Genomic DNA, 25,093 nt, shown 5'->3' with positions numbered 1-25,093 from the left:
GACCACCTCAGAGCAACAGTGACCTCAGCGTGCCGACCCCCTCAGAGCAACAGTGACCTCAGTGGTACCGACCCCCTCAGAGCAACAGTGACCTCAGTGGTACCGACCCCCTCAGAGCAACAGTGACCTCAGTGGTACCGGACCCCCTCAGAGCAACAGTGACCTCAGTGGTACCGACCCCCTCAGAGCAACAGTGACCTCAGTGGTACCGACCCCCTCAGAGCAACAGTGACCTCAGTGGTGCCGACCCCCTCAGAGCAACAGTGACCTCAGTGGTACCTGACCCCTCAGAGCAACAGTGACCTCAGTGGTCCGACCCCTCAGAGCAACAGTGACCTCAGCTGGTGCCGACCCCCTCAGAGCAACAGTGACCTCAGTGGTACCGACCCACTCAGAGCAAACAGTGACCTCAGTGGTACGACCCCCTCAGAGCAACAGTGACCTCAGTGGTACCGACCCCCTCAGAGCAACAGTGACCTCAGTGGTACGACCCCCTCAGAGCAACAGTGACCTCAGTGGTAGCCGACCCCCTCAGAGCAACAGTGACCTCAGTGGTACCGACCCCTCAGAGCAACAGTGACCTCAGTGTACCGGACCCCTCAGAGCAACAGTGACCTCAGTGGTACCGACCCCCTCAGAGCAACAGTGACCTCAGTGGTACCGACCCCCTCAGAGCAACAGTGACCTCAGTGGTACCGACCCCCTCAGAGCAACAGTGACCTCAGTCGGTGCCGACCCCCTCAGAGCAACAGTGACCTCAGTGGTGCCGACCCCCTCAGAGCAACAGTGACCTCAGTGGTGCCGACCCCCTCAGAGCAACAGTGACCTCAGTGGTACCGACCCCCTCAGAGCAACAGTGACCTCAGTGGTGCCGACCCCTCAGAGCAACAGTGACCTCAGTGGTACGACCCCCTCAGAGCAACAGTGACCTCAGTGGTACCGACCCCCTCAGAGCAACAGTGACCTCAGTGGTACCGACCCCCTCAGAGCAACAGTGACCTCAGTGGTACCGACCCCCTCAGAGCAACAGTGACCTCAGTGGTACCGACCCCCTCAGAGCAACAGTGACCTCAGTGGTGCCGACCCCCTCAGAGCAACAGTGACCTCAGTGGTACTGACCCCCTCAGAGCAACAGTGACCTCAGTGGTACCGACCCCCTCAGAGCAACAGTGACCTCAGTGGTACCGACCCCCTCAGAGCAACAGTGACCTCAGTGGTACCGACCCACTCAGAGCAACAGTGACCTCAGTGGTACCGACCCACTCAGAGCAACAGTGACCTCAGTGGTTACCGACCCCCTCAGAGCAACAGTGACCTCAGTGGTACCGACCCCCTCAGAGCAACAGTGACCTCAGCGGTGCCGACCCCCTCAGAGCAACAGTGACCTCAGTGGTACCGACCCCCTCAGAGCAACAGTGACCTCAGCGGTGCCGACCCCCTCAGAGCAACAGTGACCTCAGTGGTACCGACCCCCTCAGAGCAACAGTGACCTCAGCGGTGCCGACCCCCTCAGAGCAACAGTGACCTCAGTGGTACCGACCCCCTCAGAGCAACAGTGACCTCAGTGGTACCGACCCCCTCAGAGCAACAGTGACCTCAGTGGTGCCGACCCCCTCAAGAGCACAGTGACCTCAGTGGTGCCGACCCCCTCAGAGCACAGTGACCTCAGTGGTACCGACCCCTCAGAGCAACAGTGACCTCAGCTGGTGCCGACCCCCTCAGAGCAACAGTGACCTCAGTGGTCCGACCCCTCAGAGCAACAGTGACCTCAGCGGTGCCGACCCCCTCAGAGCAACAGTGACCTCAGTGGTGCCGACCCCCTCAGAGCAACAGTGACCTCAGTGGTGCCGACCCCCTCAGAGCAACAGTGACCTCAGTGGTACCGACCCCCTCAGAGCAACAGTGACCTCAGTGGTGCCGACCCCTCAGAGCAACAGTGACCTCAGTGGTACCGACACCCTCAGAGCAACAGTGACCTCAGTGGTACCGACCCCCTCAGAGCAACAGTGACCTCAGTGGTACTGACCCCCTCAGAGCAACAGTGACCTCAGTGGTACCGACCCCCTCAGAGCAACAGTGACCTCAGTGGTACCGACCCCCTCAGAGCAACAGTGACCTAGATACTAGTAATGGTTTCCCTGCATAAATAGTAACCCCTTAATGTTATGTAGCCCTTCGTATTAACTATCTGAATTACTGTAACTTTCGTACTCCTCATCGGCTGAAAATACTCCTCAAAAATGGTAAGAGGAGTATTTTTACTCTTCCAGAAAAAATGGAGCACGACCTGTGAATGTCACATTTCTATATATTTTTACTATTTTCTCTCCTCCTGCTGCCTGTCAGCTCTGCAGCAGCTCCCTCATTGTCCTGCAGACTTAAGGCCTCTTGCACACAAACGTATTTTATTTCCATGTCCATTCCGGTTTTTTTACGGACCGTATGCGGAACCATTCACTTCAATGGATCCGCAAAAAAAATAATAATGAAGTTACTTTGTGTGCATTCCGTTTACGTATGTCCGTATCTCTGCAAAAAATATAACGTCCTATTATTGTCCGCATTACGGACAAGGATAGTACTGTTCAATTAGGGGCCAGCTGTTACGTTCCGTAAAATACGGATGTCATCTGTATTTTTTGCAGATTCGTTTTTTGCGGACCCAAAATACAAACGGTCGTGTGCAAGGGGCCTAAGCCTCATTCACATGTCAGTGTTTTGGTCAGTGATCTCCATCAATCACTGTGAGCAAAAACCAGGACTGGAGCCTCCACAGACATAAGAACGTGGTGTACTGCATTTTTGGATCCTTTTTTTTTTTCTAACGTATACATCGAAAGGGAGGCATAAAACGTGATGTGACCCCACCCTTATATACCCTTATCATTATGTTTTTTCAATTTGTCCATAAAAATGTTTGTCAGTGATTTTGGGATAAGTTGTCCAGAAAAAAGAAAAATTTGGGTTGCCAATCCTAGTTGGTGCTGGTGAAGGGAGTCGGAACCCAAGCTGATCTGATATTAATGATTTAAAGGGGGTTCTCCAGGAATTAAAAAAATGAAAATACTGAAATATTATTTTATAATAAATATATTCACAAAAACATTTAATTAGTTATAAATTATATGGCTTATTTTGTCTAGGGAGCAATCATTAGGAGAAATAAAATGTCCGCCGTCCTATCAGTACAAACAAAACCTGTCCTAATCACACAGGAGGACAAGTTACTTCACCACAATGAGCCATAGTGCTGCCTCATCCTCCTCTCTGCTCTGCCTGTCAGGAATAATGATCCTGAATATAGGTGAATCTCTGTGGGAATGGAGATGAGGAGACACGAAAGGAGGGTGAGGTGTGGCTAATGGGCAGCAGCACTTATTTACAGTCTCCATTACCACAGCCCCAAATTACCACAGTCCGTCCTCTCTGTACTTCATGTCTCCTCATAAATTCCCCAGAGATTGAGCTATCATCTGTATTCAAGATCATAATCCATGACAAGTACAGCAGAGAGGAGGATGAGGCAGCTTTTTACCTCAATGTTGTGAAGTACCGCATTTTTCACCCTATAAGACACACTCCCCCCCAAAAAAGTGGGAGGAAAATGGCAGTGCGTCTTATGGGGCAAATGCCGTTTACACTGATACACCGCATGCTGCACAGCGCGGTCGGAGGTGTATCAGCTAGGAGGGGCTGGCGGGCCAGCATCTAGTTTTGTAATGGCAATGGGGCCCGGTGCAGTCGCTGTATTCTATTGCACCGAGCCCCGCTCACTGTACTAATCGTATCTACGGTAACTGCAGGCAATGTTAAACTATAGAATATATTCAATCCAGCAGCCTGTACTTACGACCATAGCAGGCAAAAGGCTGGATGGGCACTGGCAGCATAACTTCCTACGTCACGTGCCTGCTCCGCCCACTTTATGAATGAAGCAGGCGGCGCGGGCACGTGACATAGTGAGTTACACTGCCAGTGCCCGCCCAGCCTCCTGCAGTCGTAAGTACAGGCTGCTGGATTGAACATATTCTATAGTTAAACACTGCCTGCAGTTACCGTAGATACGATTAGTACAGTGAGCGGGGCTCGGTGCAATAGAATACAGTGACTGCACTGGGCCCCGCTGCCATTACAAAACTAGTGTAGATGCCAGCCCCCACCCCCTGTATTGGGGGTCATTCACAGTGGCTGACACTGCTATGGGGGGGGTCTGTGGATGACACATAGCATAAGATCCTATGTCACCCCCAGATCCCCCCCATAGCAGTGTTATGCCATCCACAGACGCCCCCATCAAAGTGTCAGCCACAGACCCCCATAACAGTGTGTCAGCCACAGACCCGCATAACAGTGTCAGCCACAGACCCGCATAACAGTGTCAGCCACAGACCCCATAACAGTGTCGGCCACAGACCCCATAACAGTGTCAGCCACAGACCCCCATAACAGTGTCAGCCACAGACCCCCATAACAGTGTCAGCCACAGACCCGCATAACAGTGCCATCCACAGACCCCCATAACAGTGCCATCCACAGACCCCCATAATAGTGTCATTCACAGGCTACCATTAGTTCAAAGCCCACCAAAAGCACTCCTTTTGGTTCTAAATATTTTTTTTCTTATTTTCCTCCTCAAAAACCTAGGTGCGTCTTATGGGTCGGTGCGTCTTATAGGGCGAAAAATACGGGTAACTTGTCCTCCTGTGTGATTAGGACAGGTTTTGTGTGCACAAATAGGACGGCGGCCATTTCATTTCCTCTTATGATTGCTCCCTGGACAAAACGAGCCATTATAACTAATGAAAGGTATTTGAGAATATATTTATAAGAAAGCAATATTTAAGTACCGGTATTTTCATTTTCTTAATTCAAACCCCTTTAAGCCTCATTCACACGTCTGTGTCCATGCTGAAGTCCACGAGAAGGTGGTCAGTGATGCATCTGTGAAGCTGTCCATGATGGATCCGTGTGTCCGTTTTTTGCTGTCCATGTGCCATCCGTGTTTCACTGACTGCACCGCTGAAAAATTATTTTCGAAGAATCTCTTCCTAATGATCCGTGAAACATGGATGCAACATGGATGGCATCCGTGGCTTTCACAGACCCATAGACTATAATGGGCGTGATGGATCAGTGAACACAGACAAAATAGAGTATTGCATCCGTGCCAAAAACACGGACCCACGGACCGTGCTAAAACACTGATGTCTGAATACACACATTACAATGAACGGGGACGTGTGACAGAGACTTTATCTTGAGGGTAGATAATCCATATCTTTGCACTGCACAGCTGTAGAGATCGGATTACGGTAGGCAATTCTGCAGCAAGTTTTCTCAACTGCAAATCCCAGCTGGTGGATATGCTACTTTTCCCACCCACTAACTTCAAAGCAACAGCAATAAAAACTACTTGCATCGTCGTCTTGTGGTTGCTGTTCTGAAACTACAACTCCCAGAATCCTCCTCTCACTTCTATATGAGTTACAAGAACAGCTGAGTGGGTGTGCATGCTGGGAGTTGTAGTTACACAGCAGCTCCCGTGATCCTGGGTTTCTGCATCGGATGCTATACTACAGCTGCCACCATGGATTCATATTACCTTATATTTATAGCAATCCTTTGGCTGAAAACACAATTCCCTTAAAAAAAAAAAAAAAGAATTAGTTTTATTCCGCCCGTCTCCACTTCCGCCCTCACTAGTGGCCTCGCTTCCGCCAGCTTCCTGACGTAAAGGGGTGGAGCAACACAGTTAAATATTCGCCGCTGATTTCCCACGATCCTTTGCGTTCGGCCGAGATCTGTGCCGCTCTCGCGGGATCTCGCTCTCTTCCTAGGCCGTCACTGAAACAGGACGGTGAGTGCGGCGACTCGTCCGGAGCCAATTGTTTCTTTTATTTGTCTCTTCCTTTGGTTGGCGGCACGAAATGGCTGCGCACGCCGGCGGTAAAGGCTCCCTTCTTCCCGCAGATGCGAGGATGTGGCTGAGGAGCGCCGTGTCTGAGGTGGATGGGGCCGGATGGTTGTAGACTTGAGTGCGGCGGGCGGTGGTGATGGTGACTGAGGCAGCGCGGGGAGGTCACGTGGTCCTGCCGCTGTGCTAGAATGTACCGTGTGCAGGGAGTGACTGGTTATTACAGTGCAGTAGAGCCGGGCCGCCATGCTGTGCAGTGTGCGAGGTCCCTCAGGTCTCTATAGATGTGTGGGGGCTTGTAATGGCGGTTGTGTGTACCCCTTTAAGGGCTTGCTTGGCTAATGGTGGTCATGGTGCCGGAGAGGGTGTCACACTGTAAATAGTAATAGTCCTAGTCCATTGATTGTTTAGAGCCCCCCCTTACTATTCTATAAGACTGGATCTGCTTAGTATAGGGAAGCCTTAAAGGGATGACTGATAATCTGAACCCAACGTGGATATCCTGTGGGGTCGCTCCCGCAGGCTCTGTCCTTGTGGCGTATGGGAGCGTAGCGTCTTGTGGCGCAGTGACGTACAGTCCCGTTCCACGACGTTGGAGAGCATGCCCGTCCCCGGTCTTCTGGCTGGTGCGGACGGCGTCCTGTATATTCCTAAAACTTCTCAGAGCTCTCGAGCGGTGACCGAGGAGACAAACCATGCAGGATACAGCACTGTGTGTAATGGGTGGGGAGGGGGTGATGGGGGGGGCATCAGGACTCCACTAACGTGTCTCTTCTCTCTTCCAGAAAGGCCATGTTCAGCACGAGCGCCAAAATCGTGAAGCCTAATGGCGAAAAGCCAGACGAGTTTGAGTCTGGCATCTCCCAGGTGAGTGCTACATCAGGTCGCCAGCGGACCTTCTGGTGGGTAGCCGAGCCCACCCATCTGTGGACTTAGCCTTTGAAAGCCCCAGCAATGAGTTGTGGTTGGCGGCTGACACAGCTCCTGGTGGCACATGTCGGGTAGATTGCAGTGTAATGTCCTTGTGCCAGGGCGCTATTGAAGTCATACAACACATGTGGCTGGGGTACTATTACTACACTGCCCGATGTTCATGTAGTGCAAGTGCCGATGGATGGAAATGCATCCATTGGCGCTCGTTTTCACTGGCCTAACCACACGGGGTGATGCAGACTGAATGTGGGAGGAACGATTGGTACCGCAGTCCTTCCTCCCCCATTCAGTCCTCTTGATTAGACCTCTTGCACATCTGTATGCTGTCCCATGTTTGATCCACGCAAGAAAAAAATGCAAATTAGGCAAGGACCAAAGATATGGTTGTGTGCGCGAGGCCTTATAGACAGCTAGTTCCTGATTAGAGGTGTAACTGGGCGTCTGTCATCCTGATGTTAGATGCCAATCAGCGGACATTATACTGGCTGGTTATTGGGAATGAGCGTGCCTATGAACGCGTGTGCCCGATAATCATGCGTGAAGATCCAGCAGCTGGACATAGCTGAGACCTTGAAACAGAGGGTATTGGGGTACTTTCACACTTGCAGCAGAGGATTCCGGCAGGCAGTACCGTCGCCGGAACTGCCTGCCGGATCCTGCAATCCAGATGCGGACCGGAAGAACCGATCTATGAATGCAGCAGTTTTAATGCTGGTTCAGGCCTTCCGGCGAGTGTTTGGGATTTTTGGCTGGAGAGAAAACTGCAGCATGCTGCGATATTTTCTCTGGCCAAAAACCGTACAGTTACTGAACTGAAGACCTCCTGAACAGATTGCTCTCCATTCAGAATGCATTAGGATAAAACTGATCAGTTGTTTTCCGGTACAGAGCCTCTAGGACGGGACTCGGTGCCGGAAAAGAAACGCTAGTATGAAAGTATCCTTAGAAAGTTGGGTAAGGCTGGGCTTAACGTGCCACAGCAGCAGTGTGCCATGGAAGCCCTGATGACCCGTAGGAGCCAATGGCTGCACAATTTTAGAGGTGAAACTGTAGCCTTACCTTCAATATGGTGCATAGATTAGCGGCCGTGTGCGGCAGGGTTTTGTCCACATGCGGCAGTTACATCCAGTAGGGTATTTTTTTATGCTGAAAGCGGTCGTCTTATTCTGAAGGAAAGCCACACTGTCATATCATGCAATAAACACACTACTCCCCTCATCAGTCCATCTGAGGAATCCAGAGCCCATAGTTAAGCACAGGCTGCCAGCAGTGACAGTATATTGGCACCTCACAGCCTCAGACATGTGCCGTGATGCCGGTAGTACTGCATCTGACCATGGGCACGACTGGAGCATCTGTGCTGGATTGGTGGAGCATTGAAGAGGCGGGTGGGGTTTGTTTGTATTTTATAACATTTATGGCTCTTGTAAGAACCAGACAACCCTTTAAAGGGAGTCTTTCACCTAATCTGAGCGTTTTAGACCGCTCAGATCAGGTTATAGACTCTTTAACCCTCATTACGATCATACCCGTTTCTTATGTGTCCCTCGCCCAGATAATGAAAATAATACTTTTTAAACTTATGCAAATTACCTTCTGAAGGTGCCCAGGGGCGGTGTTACTGGGCGATGTGCCCAGAAAAACACACCTCCAGCCGGCGGACGTCACGAGCGGCACCAGAGGACGGCGGGCTGGGAACTGGCCCGCACCTGCGCACTGCTCTGCCCATTATGGGCAGGTGAACAGCTTTTCATATTGCGCATGCGCCGGCCAACTAAAGACAGCTGGCTGGCGCATGCGCAATATGAAAGGATGTTCCTCTGCCCATAATGGGCAGAGCAGTGCGCAGGTGTGGGCCAGTTCCCAGCCCGCCGTCCTCTGGTGCCGCTCGTGACGTCCGCCGGCTGGAGGTGTGTTTTTCTGGGCACATCGCCCAGTAACGCCGCCTCTGGGCACCTTCAGAAGGTAATTTGCATAAGTTTAAAAAGTATTATTTTCATTATCTGGGCGAGGGACACATAAGAAACGGGTATGATCGTAATGAGGGTTAAAGAGTCTATAACCTGATCTGAGCAGTCTAAAACGCTCAGATTAGGTGAAAGACTCCCTTCAAACCGCAGTAATCCCATTATGGCGTTGTTTGTCTTCTCATTTATACAGTGTGTGGTCTTCACAGTGGGCCTGCAGAATGGTGAAATGCTTCTAACCCCATAAAGAGCCTGTACTCCTAGATTGCTGATTTTAGTGATGCAGGGGCGTAGTCCTTCTGATAAGGGTCACAAAGAAAGGGATTGCCTGGCAGTTCTGTGGACACCACTTGGGTTTGGGAATCAGTTTGGTTCCTGTCCCATGAGAACTGATGGCATCCTTTCACATGTCTAATGTCGGAAGATACGTTGATGTGTCTTTGTTTGATGCTGTTCACTACACTGCAGATGTTCTCACCATCCCTTGACTATAACCCAACGTGGATATCCTGTGGGGTCGCTCCCACAGGCTCTGTCCTTGTGGCGTATGGGAGCGTAGCGTCTTTTGGCGCAGTGACGTACAATCCCGTTCCACGACGTTGGAGATCATGTCTGTCCCCGGTCGTCTGACTGTTGTGGACGGCGTCCTGTATATTCCTACAACTTCTCAGAGCTCTCGAGCAATGACTGAGGAGACAAACCATGCAGGATACATGAAAGTATTTCTTTGATAATGTCTTTTGTTGGTGAACTACAGATCATTCAATCTCCTTCTTTTCCTTCTAGGCTCTGCTGGAGCTGGAAATGAATTCAGACCTGAAAGCTCAGTTAAGGGAACTAAACATTACTGCAGCTAAGGTACAACCTGACTCCGTGTGCTGGGCTATGTCTTCTGTTTCTAGTGTCCAGCACAGTGGCTGGACTGGGGGAGAGGGGGTGGTCAATTGGTCAGTACACATAAGGTGATTACTTGTGACTTTTGAGCCTGTCAAAGATTATTTAAAAGTTGTGCTCCCCTTGGCTGATATACATCACCCTTCCCCCATTTATGTGGCGATTACTAACTGCAGGTACGACTTAAATTAGGTCACCTCTAGCACTAATATAACAGTGCTTAACATGCGTTCAAGATTTCCTAAAGGGCTTCATCCAACGTGGATATCCTGTGGGGTCGCTCCCACAGGCTCTGTCCTTGTGGCGTATGGGAGCGTAGCGTCTTGTGGCGCAGTGACGTACAGTCCCGTTCCACGACGTTGGAGATCATGCCCGTCCCTGGTCTTCTGGCTGGTGCGGACGGCGTCCTGTATATTCCTACAACTTCTCAGAGCTCTCGAGCTGTGACCGAGGAGACAAACCATGCAGGATACAATGAATTCAGTCTGCACTAGTATTTGTTACTGTGGGTTACATGTTTTCTAGTAACATGTCCGAGAACTGTTAAATACTCGTGATAATAGTAATCGGCTCATTAATACATCCGAGAGGGAGAGCACTGAACTGGAAGGAAAGTAGGTGTTTTCTGGGTGGATAATTAATAAAATGGCAAAGCACTGCTTGCCTCCACTGGTGAGCGGTCTTTGTCTTTTCTGGTCCCCACTGCTTTCCACGTTATGGATTCCGCTACCTTGGACCATAACTTATATGGTCCATGGTACCAGGATCCATAGCGTAGTTCTTAGATAACCCGAACCTTGTACGCCGAACTTAATAACAAGTTCGCTCAATACTACTTATCACATTTTATGAATTCAGTTTCTATAAAACTGCAGTAGATGCAGAATCTAGGATATTCAGTTATGAAATGGCGTGTGTTTTGGGGGACACCAGTGGTAGCTACATGTTGTTGTTTCTCACAGGAAATTGAAGTTGGAGGTGGTAGAAAAGCAATAATCATCTTCGTTCCAGTCCCTCAGCTGAAATCTTTCCAGAAGATCCAAGTCAGGCTGGTGCGCGAGCTGGAGAAAAAGTTCAGTGGCAAGCATGTAGTCTTTATTGCTCAGGTATGTGCCATGCAATGTTCAGTCCCCCCCTGTAATGACGTGTAGATCTACAGGGAGGAGGCAAAGTTTCTCCAGCAGTCAAGTCCCTTTAGAAATATATGGTTGTCCTAGTTGGTCTATCAGGTTAATTGTGAGTACCAAGCGACTCCCAGGTCTCGGTAGGGAATGTGGACACGTTTCCTATTTTCTGTTCTTAGAACTTTGTTTTATTAATTAAAAATGTGAACTTTTATCTGGTCCAGTCCCAGCAAGAGCTCTGTCAACTTGAGAACCCTGCATGTGCATTACACTGATGCTGTTCCTGCGTTGGGCTGAATGTTTGGTGCCTGATATTTCTGTTGAAACCAATGTCGAGAAATGTGAACTGTCAGTCAGGGCAAAGGTGGGCAGGGTTTACAAGCAAGAACTTGCTGAGATTTGGATCAGTCTTGAAGCACTAGCAATTGAATGCTGGATTAAATTTCATTTTCTTGACAGTGACTGGCTTCATAGGCAAGTTGTCCACAAATCTCTAAATTCCCCACTGAGTCGTCTGGTAGGTAAAATTTGCCTGATGCTCACCCAAAATTGTGAAACCACCACTTGGTCAGTACATTTTCTCTGTGGAGTCAACTAAATATATAACTTTTAACCAACGTGGATATCCTGTGGGGTCGCTCCTGCAGGCTCTGTCCTTGTGGCGTATGGGAGCGTAGCGTCTTGTGGGGCTGTGACGTACAGTCCCGTTCCACGACGTTGGAGAGCATGCCCGTCCCCGGTCTTCTGGCTGGTGTGGACGGCGTCCTGTATATTCCTAAAACTTCTCAGAGCTCTCGAGCGGTGACCGAGGAGACAAACCATGCAGGATACAAGTGTTAATTCAAATGTAGTGTGCCCTTTTATTCAGACTATTAGGCCTCATGAACATGGCTGTAGTTTCATCTCAGTGGGGTCACAGCACAGATGCAAACTACACGCCTGTAAGTCCATCCTGCCAAAAAAATAGAACCTGTCCTGTTGTCTGCTTTGTGGAAGTTAAATCAGCCTTTTCTTTAGCTGTGGGGTAGGCGGTGTTGCGCTCACAGCTGAGATATGTGGCTTGTGGACTGCAAAACACAGCTGTGTACATGAGGCCTTATTTTGCCCTTAGTTAACAGGAAATGATGCCGTATTGGCTGTCGCCTTTGAATTAGTTATACCCTTAATTGCTGGGAAGCGAAGTCAAAAGCAGCCATTTTAAGTCACGGGAGGGAAGTTCTGGGAACAGGACACAACTGTGCAGATCTAATGTATACCAAGTGCTGTACTATGCACAGCTATCTGCAAAATCTTGGATGTGCTGACTAACCCTGTGTGTAAGTGCACGTCACCATGGCTGAAAGCACAAGAGCAAAAATAAACACAATGCAACAGCACTCTGCAAACACAAATAATATTGTAAATACAATAGCGCCATACTCCTATAGAAAATGTGCTAAAATTATTGGCAAATACATTTTGTACAAAATTATTTGTGCCTGTCCACCACTGACAAGGGTATCTCTTGGACAGGAACCTACACTAAATACTACCTCTGGTGCCATACTGGCCTCTTATATTTAAGGGACTACAGGTTCCACATGCATGCTGAGCCCACACTATACCTGTTTGGTGTAAAAATGGCCTCTATTTAGGGAATGCAGGCTCCACATGTTTTTTGTAAGCCTTTTGACACCACGAGAGGCAAAATAGAGTGGGCTTGGCATGCATGTGGAACCTGAATTTAATGGAGGCCAGTACAGCACCAGCGGAGGTAGTATTTAGTGTAGGTTCCTGTCCTAAAGAGATCACCTTGACGCTGGTGGACAGGCACAATTACCTTTGTACAAAATGTATTTGCTGAGTCATTTATAACGTAGAATTAGTACATTTTCTGTACGAGTTGCACTATTCCTTTGTTTGCAGAGTGCTGTTGCATTGTTTTTGCTTATCTGCTAAATATGCCTATACACCTTTAGCTGTGGACTGATGGCTATTTCTCCTAATCCCACACGTAACAGGCCCATCTGAGCATGTATGTGTATTGAAGGTCCACATTCCAACTACCGTGACAAGAACAAGGTGTCTCTAGATAGAATTCCTGGCTCCCAGAGAATAGTATTAAACTTCATTTTAGATTGATAGAATTTAAGTACATGATGTACATGTTATTTAAAATACTTCAGAAGCATTGGTAATTTGTGAGATACTGCAAGCATTCATTTTTATTCTTTGCAGAGAAGGATCTTGCCCAAACCAACAAGGAAAAGCCGCACGAAAAACAAGCAGAAGCGTCCCAGAAGGTAAGGTTTAATTATGTTTGGGGGCCATTCTATCATAGACTGGTGTCAAACTTGCTCTGAGTAAATGAGACTTTGAAAAACATACTAAATGAAATCCACAGGTATAATCTAGCACAGTGTAATACTATGCATGTCAGAGGAAAGCTCAGCATTTTTGACCATACTAAACTACCATCAGCATGTGCTTTTTCTACCGGCATACATTTTAGTTTTCTCATCGGGAGTGGTGAGAATATGAACTTTTAGGCTACTTGGACACATGAAAGTATTTGATGCAGATTTTGTATTTCTGTGCTGAATGTGTCAAAATCCACATGTGACAAACTTTTTTTTTTTTTTAAAGACCAACCTTTTCTGAAATATTGCAATAAATGCTTGTTCCCTCGGCAAATTTGGGCCTTATTTTCTTCTAACTATGTTGTCCATTATCCCTGTAAGACTAACCCCTTCAAGACCCTGGGATTTTCCTTTTTTAGCACTTGCATTTTTTGGCTTCCTTCTGGAGCCCCCTAGCTCGCATAGCTATAATGGGGGCTTGTTTTGTGGGACAAGTTGTGCTTTCTAATGACACCATTTAATACTGCATATGATGCAGTGGGACGCTGGAAAATTCCAAATGGTGTAAAATTCAGGGGGAACGCTATTATGGCAGTTTTGTTTCTACGTTCCCCTTGCACTAAAACTGACCTATTCATTCTCTGGGTCAGTACCATTATAGCCATACCACTTTTTTTTTTAGTCTTTGTGTAACCTATGGGAGGTTCACTGTGTTTCTATGGACCTTCCACGTGAATGAACGGCTCCCTTGATCGCCATGTGTTGTAATTGTTCGGGTGCCATGTTTAAAGACATGACTTCCATCATACATGTATGGCAGAGGTTGGAAGGGGTTAAAGGGAATCTGTCAGCTCCAAAACACCCCCAACTATTACAAGCAGCGAGTAGTATAACTGACGTAAAGTCTGGTTTTGTAATTTTTATCTTCATATTCATATGCGTTCTGACGCTGGCCTTCGACAACGGCAGTAAAATGAATTGGAGTCCTCTCAAGAAATCTTTTTGCTGGTTTATGGGAGCACAGTGTCAGAATGCAAGTTTGGGGGTGTTTTAGAGTTGGCAGTTTAAGGATAAATGTACTACTGGGTGTTCCCATTCCCCTTGTCAAGGGGGGTGTCCCTGCATGTATACTGCCCTCACTGTATAGTGTAAATCAATTTATTTGTAGCTTCTAATAGGAATAACAGAAAAATGGCACCACATAGTAAGTGGACGCCACATAAGCAACGATACTGCAGAACCTGACATGTCAGGAGTGGTGACAGGTCCTGTTCAAATGAGGTTTCTGGAACCCGATTATATATGCTGGTAGAAAATGCTGTGGTTTCGGCACCATGCCCTCTGACCATTATCCAGTTTTGCATTGTATTCTCATGTTTTTCACCTGATTTTATGCAGTTTCTGTAGTGTTTGCCTATATAGGTCCTCTGGCTTGTGGCCCCAACGTGGATATCCTGTAGGGGTCGCTCCCGCAGGCTCTGTCCTTGTGGCGTATGGGAGCGTAGCGTCTTGTGGCGCAGTGACGTACAGTCCCGTTCCACGACGTTGGAGATCATGCCCGTCCCCAGTCTTCTGGATGGTGTGGACGGCGTCCTGTATATTCCTACAACTTCTCAGAGCTCTCGAGCTGTGACCGAGGAGACAAACCATGCAGGATACACTTCTAAATATATTGAGGGTTAGAAAAGTCCAGTCATATGGAAAATCACATAAAAAAAAAAAAATACTATTTTGTATAATTGTTTCCCTTGTCATAAAGAATTGCCCTGGCATCATAAACACAAGATTTAATTTTTCATAGTCGTACCCTGACAGCAGTACATGATGCCATCCTTGAAGACTTGGTGTTCCCAAGTGAAATTGTGGGCAAGAGGATCCGTGTGAAGTTGGACGGCAGTCGGCTCATCAAAGTCCATCTGGACAAGGCACAACAGAACAATGTTGAACACAAGGTAGTAGTTTGAATTCGGTAAAGTTCATTGGCTCTTGTATCATCTGGTTTCTGGTCAGGTCTACAAAGGCACTTAGGGGGATTTCTACAGCTGTGGAATATATTGTCCTGGCTAGTGTCATTTCCTAAAGCGTTGCTCTACCAACCCCTGCTATTTTGGCTGTATCAAAGCATCCTTAAAGCATAAATGTTCACATATCAAAGACCAGATTTTCTGTATTTCATGCATCTTTCTGGTGGCCAGCAGTCAGTTTCTGCATTGGTTGCCACTTTTCTTTCTCAGGCTGTTTTTGGACAATTCCTTGCCTCCTCTACTTGTAACATTTGCAGTGCCATGGTTGAAAGCAGCAGATGAGGGAAGCGAGCTTCGGCTGTTACATCCAAACCGAAGTCTCTTCGTTTGTTAATCTTGTCTGCTGCTTAAATGCTGTGGCTTTTTCCAGATGCAATTCTGCTACCAAAAATCTGCAGCATTGGTGTGGCTGTGCCCTCAATCGAATTACAAAATTGGTTGGGGGGGGGGGGGGGGGGCTCCCTTTTCTATCTTTGTCTGTTAGCCAGATTGGGTAGAATTTCTTGCTGTAGAAGACTTGGTCCATCCATATCCTTCATAGAAAATGTGCAGATATTGTACTGCAATGTACGGCGCTGTGCTTGAACTGCAAGAAGGCCGCGGCGCTCGCAGAAGTGCTGGTGCCTTTTCAAACAGCTGATTGGTGGGGGTCTCTTGTGTCAGACCTCCACGATCAGATGCGGATGATCTATCCTGTAGTTAAATGTCAGAAAACCCTTATTTGCACTGCAGTTGTTGCCTGGTTTCCCTGCCTGTGGGGTCACTTCAGAAGGATCTCCTGTGATTAGTGTCTGGAATTATGTAAGGAGGGGTCACTCCCTTCTGCTAGGCAGATGTGCCATTGCAGTGAGTCGCAGGGTGCATGTATACTCTGGATAGCTTATCACAATCTACCCACAACCCTATCCTGTGAAGGTGTTGCTTAGTGCTTAGAATTGACTTGCATTCTTTATTTCATAGCTTTTTGAGGGAGTGTTGTCTTAACCAACGTGGATATCCTGTAGGGTCGCTCCTGCAGGCTCTGTCCTTGTGGCGTATGGGAGCGTAGCGTCTTGTGGCGCAGTGACGTACAGTCCCGTTCCACGACGTTGGAGATCATGCCTGTCCCCAGTCTTCTGGCTGCTGTGGACAGTGTCCTGTATATTCCTACAACTTCTCAGAGCTCTTGAGCGATGACTGAGGAGACAAACCATGCAGGATACAAAAATATTTTCTAGAAAAGTTTCTTTTAAAAACTATTACACTGGTGCTTTTATCCTATGTAAACTTGTAGCTGATGCTGCGGTACTGCTGCAAAAACAGGAAAACTAATATCAATAGTATGGTCCCGTGCGACAATTCCCCACACCACTTACAATACCATAAGCAGAGGTAAACGTGCATTCACAGAATCGATTCAAATGTGTATGTTAGGGCTAGGTGATGCGATATAGATTTTAGACCACAATGTAATTTGAAGCATGTGATATAACAATATATTGTGATATATTCTGTATGTATACAAATTACAAAACTGTTCAAGAAATTTTTAAGATGTGTAAATTGTGTAACAGATTTTTTTCCAAACAGTGTAAAGATGAAGTGTCCCACAGCCAGTGCCATCAGTCCCATGCCATAGCCACCCCCCCCCCCCCAGTAGATTCAGGCCCCTGCTAATATACGTACCTTTCCTGCAGGGTGTGTGGCTGGCTGATGGAGTCTGCAGTAGATGGACCCCCGTTGTCTTCCCAGCATGCACTGGTTGGGACCTGACGTCACACACAGCGTCAGCCAGCGCGATTGTCTCCTGACTGTGTGCACGCAAGGCCCTGGCCAGTGCAGTCAGGAGGCCATGGAGCGGTGAGTGAGAAGCTTCAATTCACTACCGCACCATGGTTATCTATCGCAATGAGCTTGCCCCGGCCGGTGGCACCGCTCAGTGTTAAACTCGCTAACTTGCGCTCAAACCAGAGTTTAGTGACGTCACGAAGCAGAGTTATGCTGACATGGAAACTTCAGCACTGCAATGAATATGGTGATATCAAGAAGTCTTTATTTTTCTTATGCAAGGCAACTCAAAGGGGAGTGTTGCAGTTTGGTCAACTTGGGCTACTTTCACACTAGCGGTAGGACGGATCCGACAGGCTGTTCACCCTGTCTGATCCGTCCTGCCACCATTTCGTCACTCTGTCCCCATTGACTATAATGGGGGCGGAGCCCCAGCGCAGCACAGCAGTTCGCGATGAGAGGCCGCTGGACTAAAGTCGGACATGCAGTACTTTTAGTCAGGCAGCCTTTCGCTGTGCTGCTCCGGAGCTCTGCCTCGTCCACTTTATAGTCAATGGACAGAGCGGCGGCACGGTGAAATGGCAGCAGGACGGATCCGACAGAGTAAACAGCCTGTCGGATCCATCCTGCTGCTAGTGTGAAAGTAGCTTTAGACCTTTTTCGAACACAAGTTGCCAGAGATTAGGGAAAAGGGATAAATGTCTACCAGCTCAACTCATGTGTATCCACGCCATGAGTAACACTGACTTAGCATAACTAGTGTTACTCATGGTGTGGATACACATCTACCAGCTCAATACATCTTCTATCCTTTCTCCCTAATCTCTCTGGCAACTTGTGTTTGAAAAAGGTCTAAGTTGACGACACATCACACTATCACCTTTTGAGTTGCCTTGCATAAGACAGACTCCTGGATATCACCATATTGATTGGAGTGCTGAAGTTTCTATGTTGACGTTTCTGCGGGCTAGGAACCCACAACCACAGCACCTATCTAACTGGTGCAAGAGGGCCAAGCCATCCTACCTTACTAAACTGAGTTACAGGTATCGGAGTGCCAAAAAAAAGCTCCAACACATTTTGAATAATTATCTTTCAAAGGATTACAATTATCCGAAATGCATTGGAGATTTTTTTGACGACAAGATACCTGTAACTCAGTTTAGTGATGTCACGAAGCGCTCTGGTTTGAGCGAGTTTAACACTGAGCAGTGCCACCAGCCAGGGCAAGCTCATCTTCATAAGATTTATTTAGGGCTCCCTAACCCACCCTGAATAGAAGTACCAGCATACAATGGAGTATTGGCACATGCAGAAAAGTGACGGCAAGGTTCAATAAGGTACATATACACATTTGGATCGCTGCTGTGAATGCACATTTACCTCTGCTTATGGTATTGTAGGAGGTGTGGGGAATTGTCGCACGAGTTCTTGGTTCCCTCCTGAATACTTTTTATAACTTTTTTTTTTTTCTCTTTTCCCCATCAAGGTTGAAACATTTTCTGGTGTCTACAAGAAACTCACAGGCAAAGATGTGGTTTTTGAATTCCCAGAATTCCAGCTGTAAAGTGCAACATGATATAATAAAAAGTACTTGTTATTTTTGTTTGTGTTGTACTTTTTGTAGAAGCCCTAGCTTCTGGCAGTTATTACCCTGTAACTTTGGTTGTTTTTTTAACACCGATCACATCTACATATACAGTACATCACACAGGCTAAATCTGTGCTTTCCAGGTTTTTTTTTCCTGGAGCTGGGCAGCACTTCATTCCAAGAATAAGCAAGGTGGTGCTTGCGATCTGCAGTTTTGTCAGAAGAATGTTATGCCCTGGAAGAGAGTATTGAGCAGGCCCTGTGTTGGCACGATGTCTGTGGCATACATTGCGGTTGAATGGGTGGTGGTTTTGGAAGAGTTGGGACCGACCAGCTACCTGAAGATGTTGCTATGCTTAAAGGGGTTGTTTTGAGTTTTTTTTATTTTTTATGTTCCTAACTAGGCAAATATAACAACTTTACAATTCACTATCTGCAGTGCCTGGTTTATCAGATTTGACTGAGGGTCACATGACCTGTGATTTCAGCTTCTCTCCCTGCTCTGATAAAGTTCATTTACGAGCCTGTAAACAAGACATCACTATGCTGGCCACGCCCCCTTTACTGTCTGCTCTCTCCTAGGATTCTTAACCCATTCAGCTGCACAGACTGGGTAGCAGCAGGCAGTGACAATTCTGGGCACAAGAGCTGACAGACTAGAGAGCATTGCACAAGAAGTTAGGGGGAAGATCCTTTGTGTATTAGCAGTGTCATTATACAGGTGAGACTTGTAGTTCTACACATACAACATGCTGCAGAGTCTCCCAGTAGGCAGACATGTCACTCAGGGCAGCTCTTGTGGCCACTCCTTTAGCAGGGCAGGGGGCAGAGTTTTTTATTGCATGTAAACAAAGGGCCAGAAAAGAAGCAGGGAAATGAGGATGGAGATGGATAGATATATTCGGTTTCTTTTTTTTTTTTTTTGCATAAAACTTGCTTAGTTATATATTGCTGCCCATCAGATTTTCAGTGCTATTTTTTTTTAACTTGGACAACCCCTTAAATCAGATCCAGGGCAAAATCAGTCAACCAGAGGAGGTGCCTGTCAAGCATGTGACCACAACACTACTATCCACACAATTTATACTAAGGAGCATGTGAGTGAGATGGGGGTAAATCTAGACAAGCAGCAGCAAAATCCTGTTTTAATGGATGTGCAGTATGTAATGCAAAACTGCTGTACATCAAGAGGGTATTAGACAATATAGATGCACTTAAAGGGAACTTGTCACCTCAAAAATGCATCTACACCTGCCAGCAGTACCCCATAGTAGCTAGCAGCCTGTTAATAATAATGTTTCATCCTGTTTGATGCACAAGTTCAAAAAAACGCAGTTTTATTAATCAGCGCTATAGTGCTGGCCAGCTTGAAGTTAAGGGGGCAGTGGCCTCCTTGCTTCAAGTCAAGGTAACCGCGCCCCCTAACCATCACCTCTTGTCTGAGTGACGGCTTGCAGTGCGGCCAAGATTCCCCAAGTCTTGCGCATGTGCTGCTGAAACCTGGCTAACTGCAGCAGGAGATGGGATAGCGCATTACTACAGTGTACCGCACGTGTGTGAGACTTGGGGAATCATTGCCGCCCTGTAGGCTGTCGCACTCAGGCAAGAGGGGACGGTTAGAGTACCTTGACTTGAAGCAAGGAGGCCGCTGTCCCCAGGACTTCTGGCTGGCACTATAGCGCTGATGGAGAATAAAACTGCATTTTTTTTTTTTTTTACTTGTGCAGGTTGAAATAAACACCATAATCATATGAAGAGCCGTATTTATTAGTACATTTTAAATTATCACTACACATGATTGACAATACACCAATTAAAATAATAAAACACAAATGACTGGTGGTCCATGATTGTAGATAAAATAAAAAGTGCTAGTGCAACCATATTATGGTCAGTAAGTACATTGCTCAATGTAAAGCATCACACTGAGCAATGCACGTACTGACCATGATATATTTGCACGAGCACTTTATATATAATTCTACCTACAGTCATGGATCACCAGTCATTTGTGTTTTTATTTTAATTGTTAATCATGCTTAGTGATTTTAAATGATGTACTAATAAATATGGATATTTATATGAAAGCAGCGTTCAGCTGTCCGCGGAGCGGAGGCTGAACGCCGCCAGACTGATGCAGTCTGAGCGGATCCGCTCCATTCAGACTGCATCAGGGCTGGATGGAGGCGTTCGGGTCCGCTCGTGAGCTCCTTCAAACAGGAGTGTGAAAGTAGCCTTACCTGAAGTGGTGGGTATTGAGGTTACTTTTGAGATTTGACTTATGGGGGGGGAGGAGAGAGGTGTCTGATGTACTGGGTTAGTGAGTTCCAGAGTAGGCATGATCTCTTGTAGTCCATTGTGGTAGGAGCAGGCAAGGGTAGTCTTGTGAGGAACCAAAGAAATGGCAACAGCTGGAGATATATAAAGTAACATTTTCCCCTCCATGAGGGCACCTTACTTGGAGATTATCCTCCTCCAGCCAGGCAGGGACAGGAAGGTTCAAAAGGGCCCGCCTCCTCACTTATCTTCAGTGTCTTCCTGTCCCTGCCAGGCGGAAGATAGGAATACGTTCGTGCTCCGGTCGGGAGCTATGGCGGGTGCATTGCGCCAGCCACGGTCTTACCTTGGGCAAGTAAGTCTGTTCCTTGGATGCCTGCCGCTGTCCTCTCCCTATTCAAAACTTGCGCGCGCTAGCGCGTAGTGGCAGGCCACGGCAACCGGACACTCAAAGGAGTACTTCCAGTTTCTAGGCTGCCCGAGATTCTCGGCTCCGGTCGGTGATGTCATCTGGGGGCCTAATTATGGTAGCCGGAGAGTTGCCGGCCAGGATGACGTCGGAGGTCCTGGGGAGACTTCCGGCCATATGTAGGTTTTAAAAACTGGCGCCCTGGTCAAGTCTGATGTCGGCCTCTGACCAGAGAGTTTGCAAGCATCCTGCAGCCTCAAGACATCTGCACATATGGATCAGGAGGAAGCTATGGACCAACCTGTAGCTGTGAGTGACATCCAGGTTGTGAGTATGGAATGCTGCTTGCACTGTTACTAAGTCTTTCTCATCTCCCTTTTTTTTTTTTTGTGTATGGAAGAGTGACAGATAGTTCTGTAAAGCATCGCCGAAATCTAAAATTCCTAGATGTCGTGTATGTTCGGCCAAACTCCCCGATAATTATGCTAAAAAACTTTGTGGGAAATGCATTGATAGCATTGTTAGGGAAGAAGCCCCGTCCCTGAAAGAGGAATTGCAGTGCCTGATTAAGCAGGAAATAAAAACCGCTTTCTCAGATTTTTCTGCAGCCGCTAATGTTCCATCAACTTCCAAACGGGCCCAGGAAAAAATCCCCCTTAAAAACCTCTTCATCTTCCTCTGATGTTTCTTCAGATAGCGATGAGGATAGTAATAATTCCGACTGATGGAGATTTTTAAAATTATCTATTTTCATCTGATGATATAAAGGATCTATTAAAAGCGGTCAGGGATACCATGGAAATTAAGGATTCAGACTCCAGTTTAGAGCTCGGAACATCTCCAGCTTTGCATGGAGCAAGAAATCGAATTTCTAGTTCAGATGAACGTCTTAGTTCCGGTACCTACGGACCAAGTCGGTCTGGGCTGTTATTCCAGGGTGTTCTTGGTAAAAAAAATAAAAACGGGAAAATGCGTCTCATTATAAATATGAAAGCTCTGAACAGGTCCATAAAGTACGAAAAATTCAGGATGGAATCTATAAGAGCCACGGTCAAAGTTCTACAAGAAGGGGAGTTTCTAGCATCCATAGATTTAAAAGATGCGTATTTTCATGTACCCATTCATCCAGGGTCTCAACCGTTCTTGAGAATAGCGGTATGGGTCCAAGGGCAGCTAAAACATTTCCAGTTTCAAGCTCTACCCTTTGGGATAACGACTGCCCCCAGGCTTTTTACAAAAATCATGCTAGAGGCAATAACCCCTCTGAGGAAGAAAAAAATAATGATAGTTCCATACCTGGATGACCTTTTGATAGTGGGGGACTCCCAGGAAGACCTAGAGACCAATCTATCCAAAACGATAGACAGACTGGAGGAACTGGGTTGGATTTTAAATCGGGAGAAGTCCCACTTAGTTCCCACGCAAAAAATAGTTTTTCTGGGAATTCTCATAGACTCGGTGAGCCAAAAATGCTTTTTACCAGCAGAAAAGATCACGAAAATCCAATCCCAAGTAAAACAGTTCAGGCAACAAAGATCCCACACCATAAGACAAACGATGGCCCTGATAGGATCCTTTACAGCTTGTATCCCGGCAGTGAAGTGGGCGCAAATACATTCCCGTCCTCTTCAGACGTTTATGTTAAAAATATGGAACCGGAAATAAGATTCCCGGGACAGTCCTATAACAATTCCGGATCACATTCGGTCCTCACTAAAATGGTGGGAATTAAATTTAAATTTACAGAGGGGAGTTCCATGCATAGTGAGAGATCAGGTGATCCTCACCACGGATGCCAGCCTATGGGGCTGGGGAGCACATCTCCAAACAGTGTCAGCCCAAGGGGAGTGGTCACAATCCCAGAGGAGGTACTCATCAAATCACCGGGAACTTCTGGGGGTGTGGGAGGCTCTGAGTTACTTCTCAGAGGAGTTAAAGAGGTCCAACGTACAAATAAGATCCGACAACAAGACGGTGGTAGCATATATAAACCACCAGGGAGGAACAAAAAGCAAACAACTACAAGCCCTAGCCAACAAGATTTTCCTGTGGGCGGAGGAGAATCTCCTCTCCCTGTCAGCGGTCTTTCTAAAAGGGACGCAAAGCATCCAAGCGGATTTCCTCAGCCGCAGGAAATTAGATCCGGGGGAGTGGAGTTTAAAGGAGGAAATTTTCCAGACCTTAACACAAAGGTGGGGTCTTCCCCAAATAGACCTTTTTGCAAACAAAATAAATGCAAAATTACCAACTTATTTTTCCCTGGATCCATGGGATCCGAGAAGTGCAGGAACAGATGCGCTAGCTCTTCCTTGGAATTTCCAACTGGCATACTGTTTCCCACCTCTGCCTCTGATTCCAAGGGTTCTCAGGAAAATAAAAGAAGAGAGGGCCGAGGTAATCCTAATTGTTCCCAACTGGCCGAGGAGATCCTGGTTTCCTCTCCTGGCAAAGATGTCCAGGGAGGATCCTTGGATTCTACCCTGATTGGAAGACCTCCTCTGTCAAGGGCCAGTTTTCCACCCAAAGACGCAAAGTCTGCACCTCTCTGCTTGGATCCTGAAAGGGCAGTCTTAAAATCTAAGGGTTTATCGGACAGAGTAATTAATACCATGCTAGCCAGCAAAAAAGAGGTCACTAATAAAATTTACCGCAAAATCTGGAAAAGATATGTTTCCTGGTGTTCAGAAAATACTTCTAGCTCTAGGGGGAATATTCTGTCCATTCTAGATTTTCTTCAAGAAGGTTTTAATAAAGGGTTAAAACCTAGCACTCTTAGAGTTCAAATTTCAGCATTAAGTGCCTACTTAGATGAAAAAATAGCTCTTAATCCGTGGATCATTCGCTTCATGAAGGGAACCGTCAGACTCAGACCCCGGAGTAGACCTCTAGTCGCTCCGTGGGATTTAAACTCTGTCCTCTCCGGTCTCACTAAACCCCCCTTTGAGCCCTTAGAGTCAGCAAATATCAGATATCTGACCCTTAAAACAGTATTTCTAGTGGCCATTACTTCTGCACGTAGGGTTAATGAGATACAGGCCTTCTCGGTTAAAAAACCCTTCATGACGATCAGGGACGACAGAATAATTCTAAGTTTTGACAATTCCTTTCTACCTAAGGTTGTCTCGGAGTTCCATAGAATGGAGGAGGTGGTTCTCCCTTCGTTCTGTGAAAATCCCAGATCTAAAAAAGAAGAGGTTTTTCACACTTTGGATGTCAGAAGGTGTGTTCTGAAGTATATATCAGAAACTAAAGACTGGAGAAAATCTAATAACCTATTTGTCCAATTCTTAGGGGGTAGGAAAGGATTAAAAGCGTCCAAACCTTCTATTACACGGGCATCTCAGAAGCCTACATAGCAATAGGAGAATGACCCCCGGTAAATATCAAGGCTCATTCAACAAGGGCAGTATCGACTTCATGGGCGGAGGAAGCATCCGCTTCCTTGGATCAGATCTGTAGGGCAGCAACCTGGTCGAATCCTCATACCTTTGTAAAACACTATAGGATAGATATTGATTCTAAAAGAGACCTATCCTACGGTAGGAAAGTTTTACAAGCAGTTGTCCCTCCCTAATTGACTAATCTGTTAGTTCTCCAAGTAAGGTGCCGTCATGGAGGGGAGGGAAAAAGTTGAATTAGTCTTACCGGTAATTCCTTTTTCGCGAATCCTCCATGACGGCACCGCTTATATTCCCCCCCCCCAAATAAAAAAAAAAAAAAAAGACTAGTTATAAAATTAAATAATTAGTCTACAGTTATATGTATGAGGTTTAATATGTATAACAGTGAATAGATAAGTAACTGGTGAAGGTCACGAATGAGTGTGTAAGTTTAGGGCCTGTCAAGTCCAGAAG

At 46.9% G+C, this 25,093-nt stretch overlaps 2 protein-coding genes and 6 non-coding genes across 9 annotated transcripts in view; 7 read left to right on the top strand and 1 right to left on the bottom strand.

Moving 5' to 3' along the window:
• Positions 1-5,625, bottom strand: part of RNASEH1 (ribonuclease H1) — a 58,164-nt gene extending 52,539 nt beyond the window's left edge. Inside the window, exon 1 of the mRNA XM_044291477.1 lies at positions 5,603-5,625. The gene's annotated coding sequence lies outside the window, so the exon portion shown is untranslated. The remainder of the gene's footprint in view (positions 1-5,602) is intronic.
• Positions 5,626-5,779: 154 nt separating this feature from the next.
• RPS7 (ribosomal protein S7) lies at positions 5,780-18,562 on the top strand. 2 transcript variants are annotated; one of them, XM_044291480.1, is made up of 7 exons: positions 5,780-5,857; positions 6,700-6,781; positions 9,601-9,672; positions 10,671-10,814; positions 13,050-13,114; positions 14,973-15,123; positions 18,452-18,562. In XM_044291480.1, the coding sequence occupies exons 2-7, from the start codon at positions 6,707-6,709 to the stop codon at positions 18,527-18,529; spliced, it is 585 nt and encodes a 194-aa protein (XP_044147415.1). In that variant the 5' UTR covers positions 5,780-5,857; positions 6,700-6,706; the 3' UTR covers positions 18,530-18,562. The 2 variants fall into 2 exon arrangements, with proteins under 2 accessions (XP_044147415.1, XP_044147414.1); XM_044291479.1 differs by having other exon boundaries at positions 14,973-15,126.
• Positions 6,403-6,624, top strand: LOC122937027. The gene has a single exon (XR_006389450.1). It is a non-coding gene; the product is annotated as a small nucleolar RNA SNORA73 family (small nucleolar RNA).
• On the top strand, positions 9,310-9,531 carry LOC122937023. Its single transcript, XR_006389446.1, has one exon. It is a non-coding gene; the product is annotated as a small nucleolar RNA SNORA73 family (small nucleolar RNA).
• LOC122937024 lies at positions 9,964-10,185 on the top strand. Its single transcript, XR_006389447.1, has one exon. It is a non-coding gene; the product is annotated as a small nucleolar RNA SNORA73 family (small nucleolar RNA).
• On the top strand, positions 11,446-11,667 carry LOC122937026. Its single transcript, XR_006389449.1, has one exon. It is a non-coding gene; the product is annotated as a small nucleolar RNA SNORA73 family (small nucleolar RNA).
• LOC122937029 lies at positions 14,612-14,834 on the top strand. Its single transcript, XR_006389452.1, has one exon. It is a non-coding gene; the product is annotated as a small nucleolar RNA SNORA73 family (small nucleolar RNA).
• Positions 16,180-16,401, top strand: LOC122937025. Its single transcript, XR_006389448.1, has one exon. It is a non-coding gene; the product is annotated as a small nucleolar RNA SNORA73 family (small nucleolar RNA).
• Positions 18,563-25,093: the final 6,531 nt, after the last annotated feature.

The sequence above is a fragment of the Bufo gargarizans genome, chromosome 4 (assembly GCF_014858855.1).
Source record: "Bufo gargarizans isolate SCDJY-AF-19 chromosome 4, ASM1485885v1, whole genome shotgun sequence".
Classification (NCBI taxonomy): domain Eukaryota; kingdom Metazoa; phylum Chordata; class Amphibia; order Anura; family Bufonidae; genus Bufo; species Bufo gargarizans.
The sequence above is the reverse complement of the archived record's forward strand: the minus strand, read 5'-3'. Positions and strand labels throughout refer to the sequence as shown.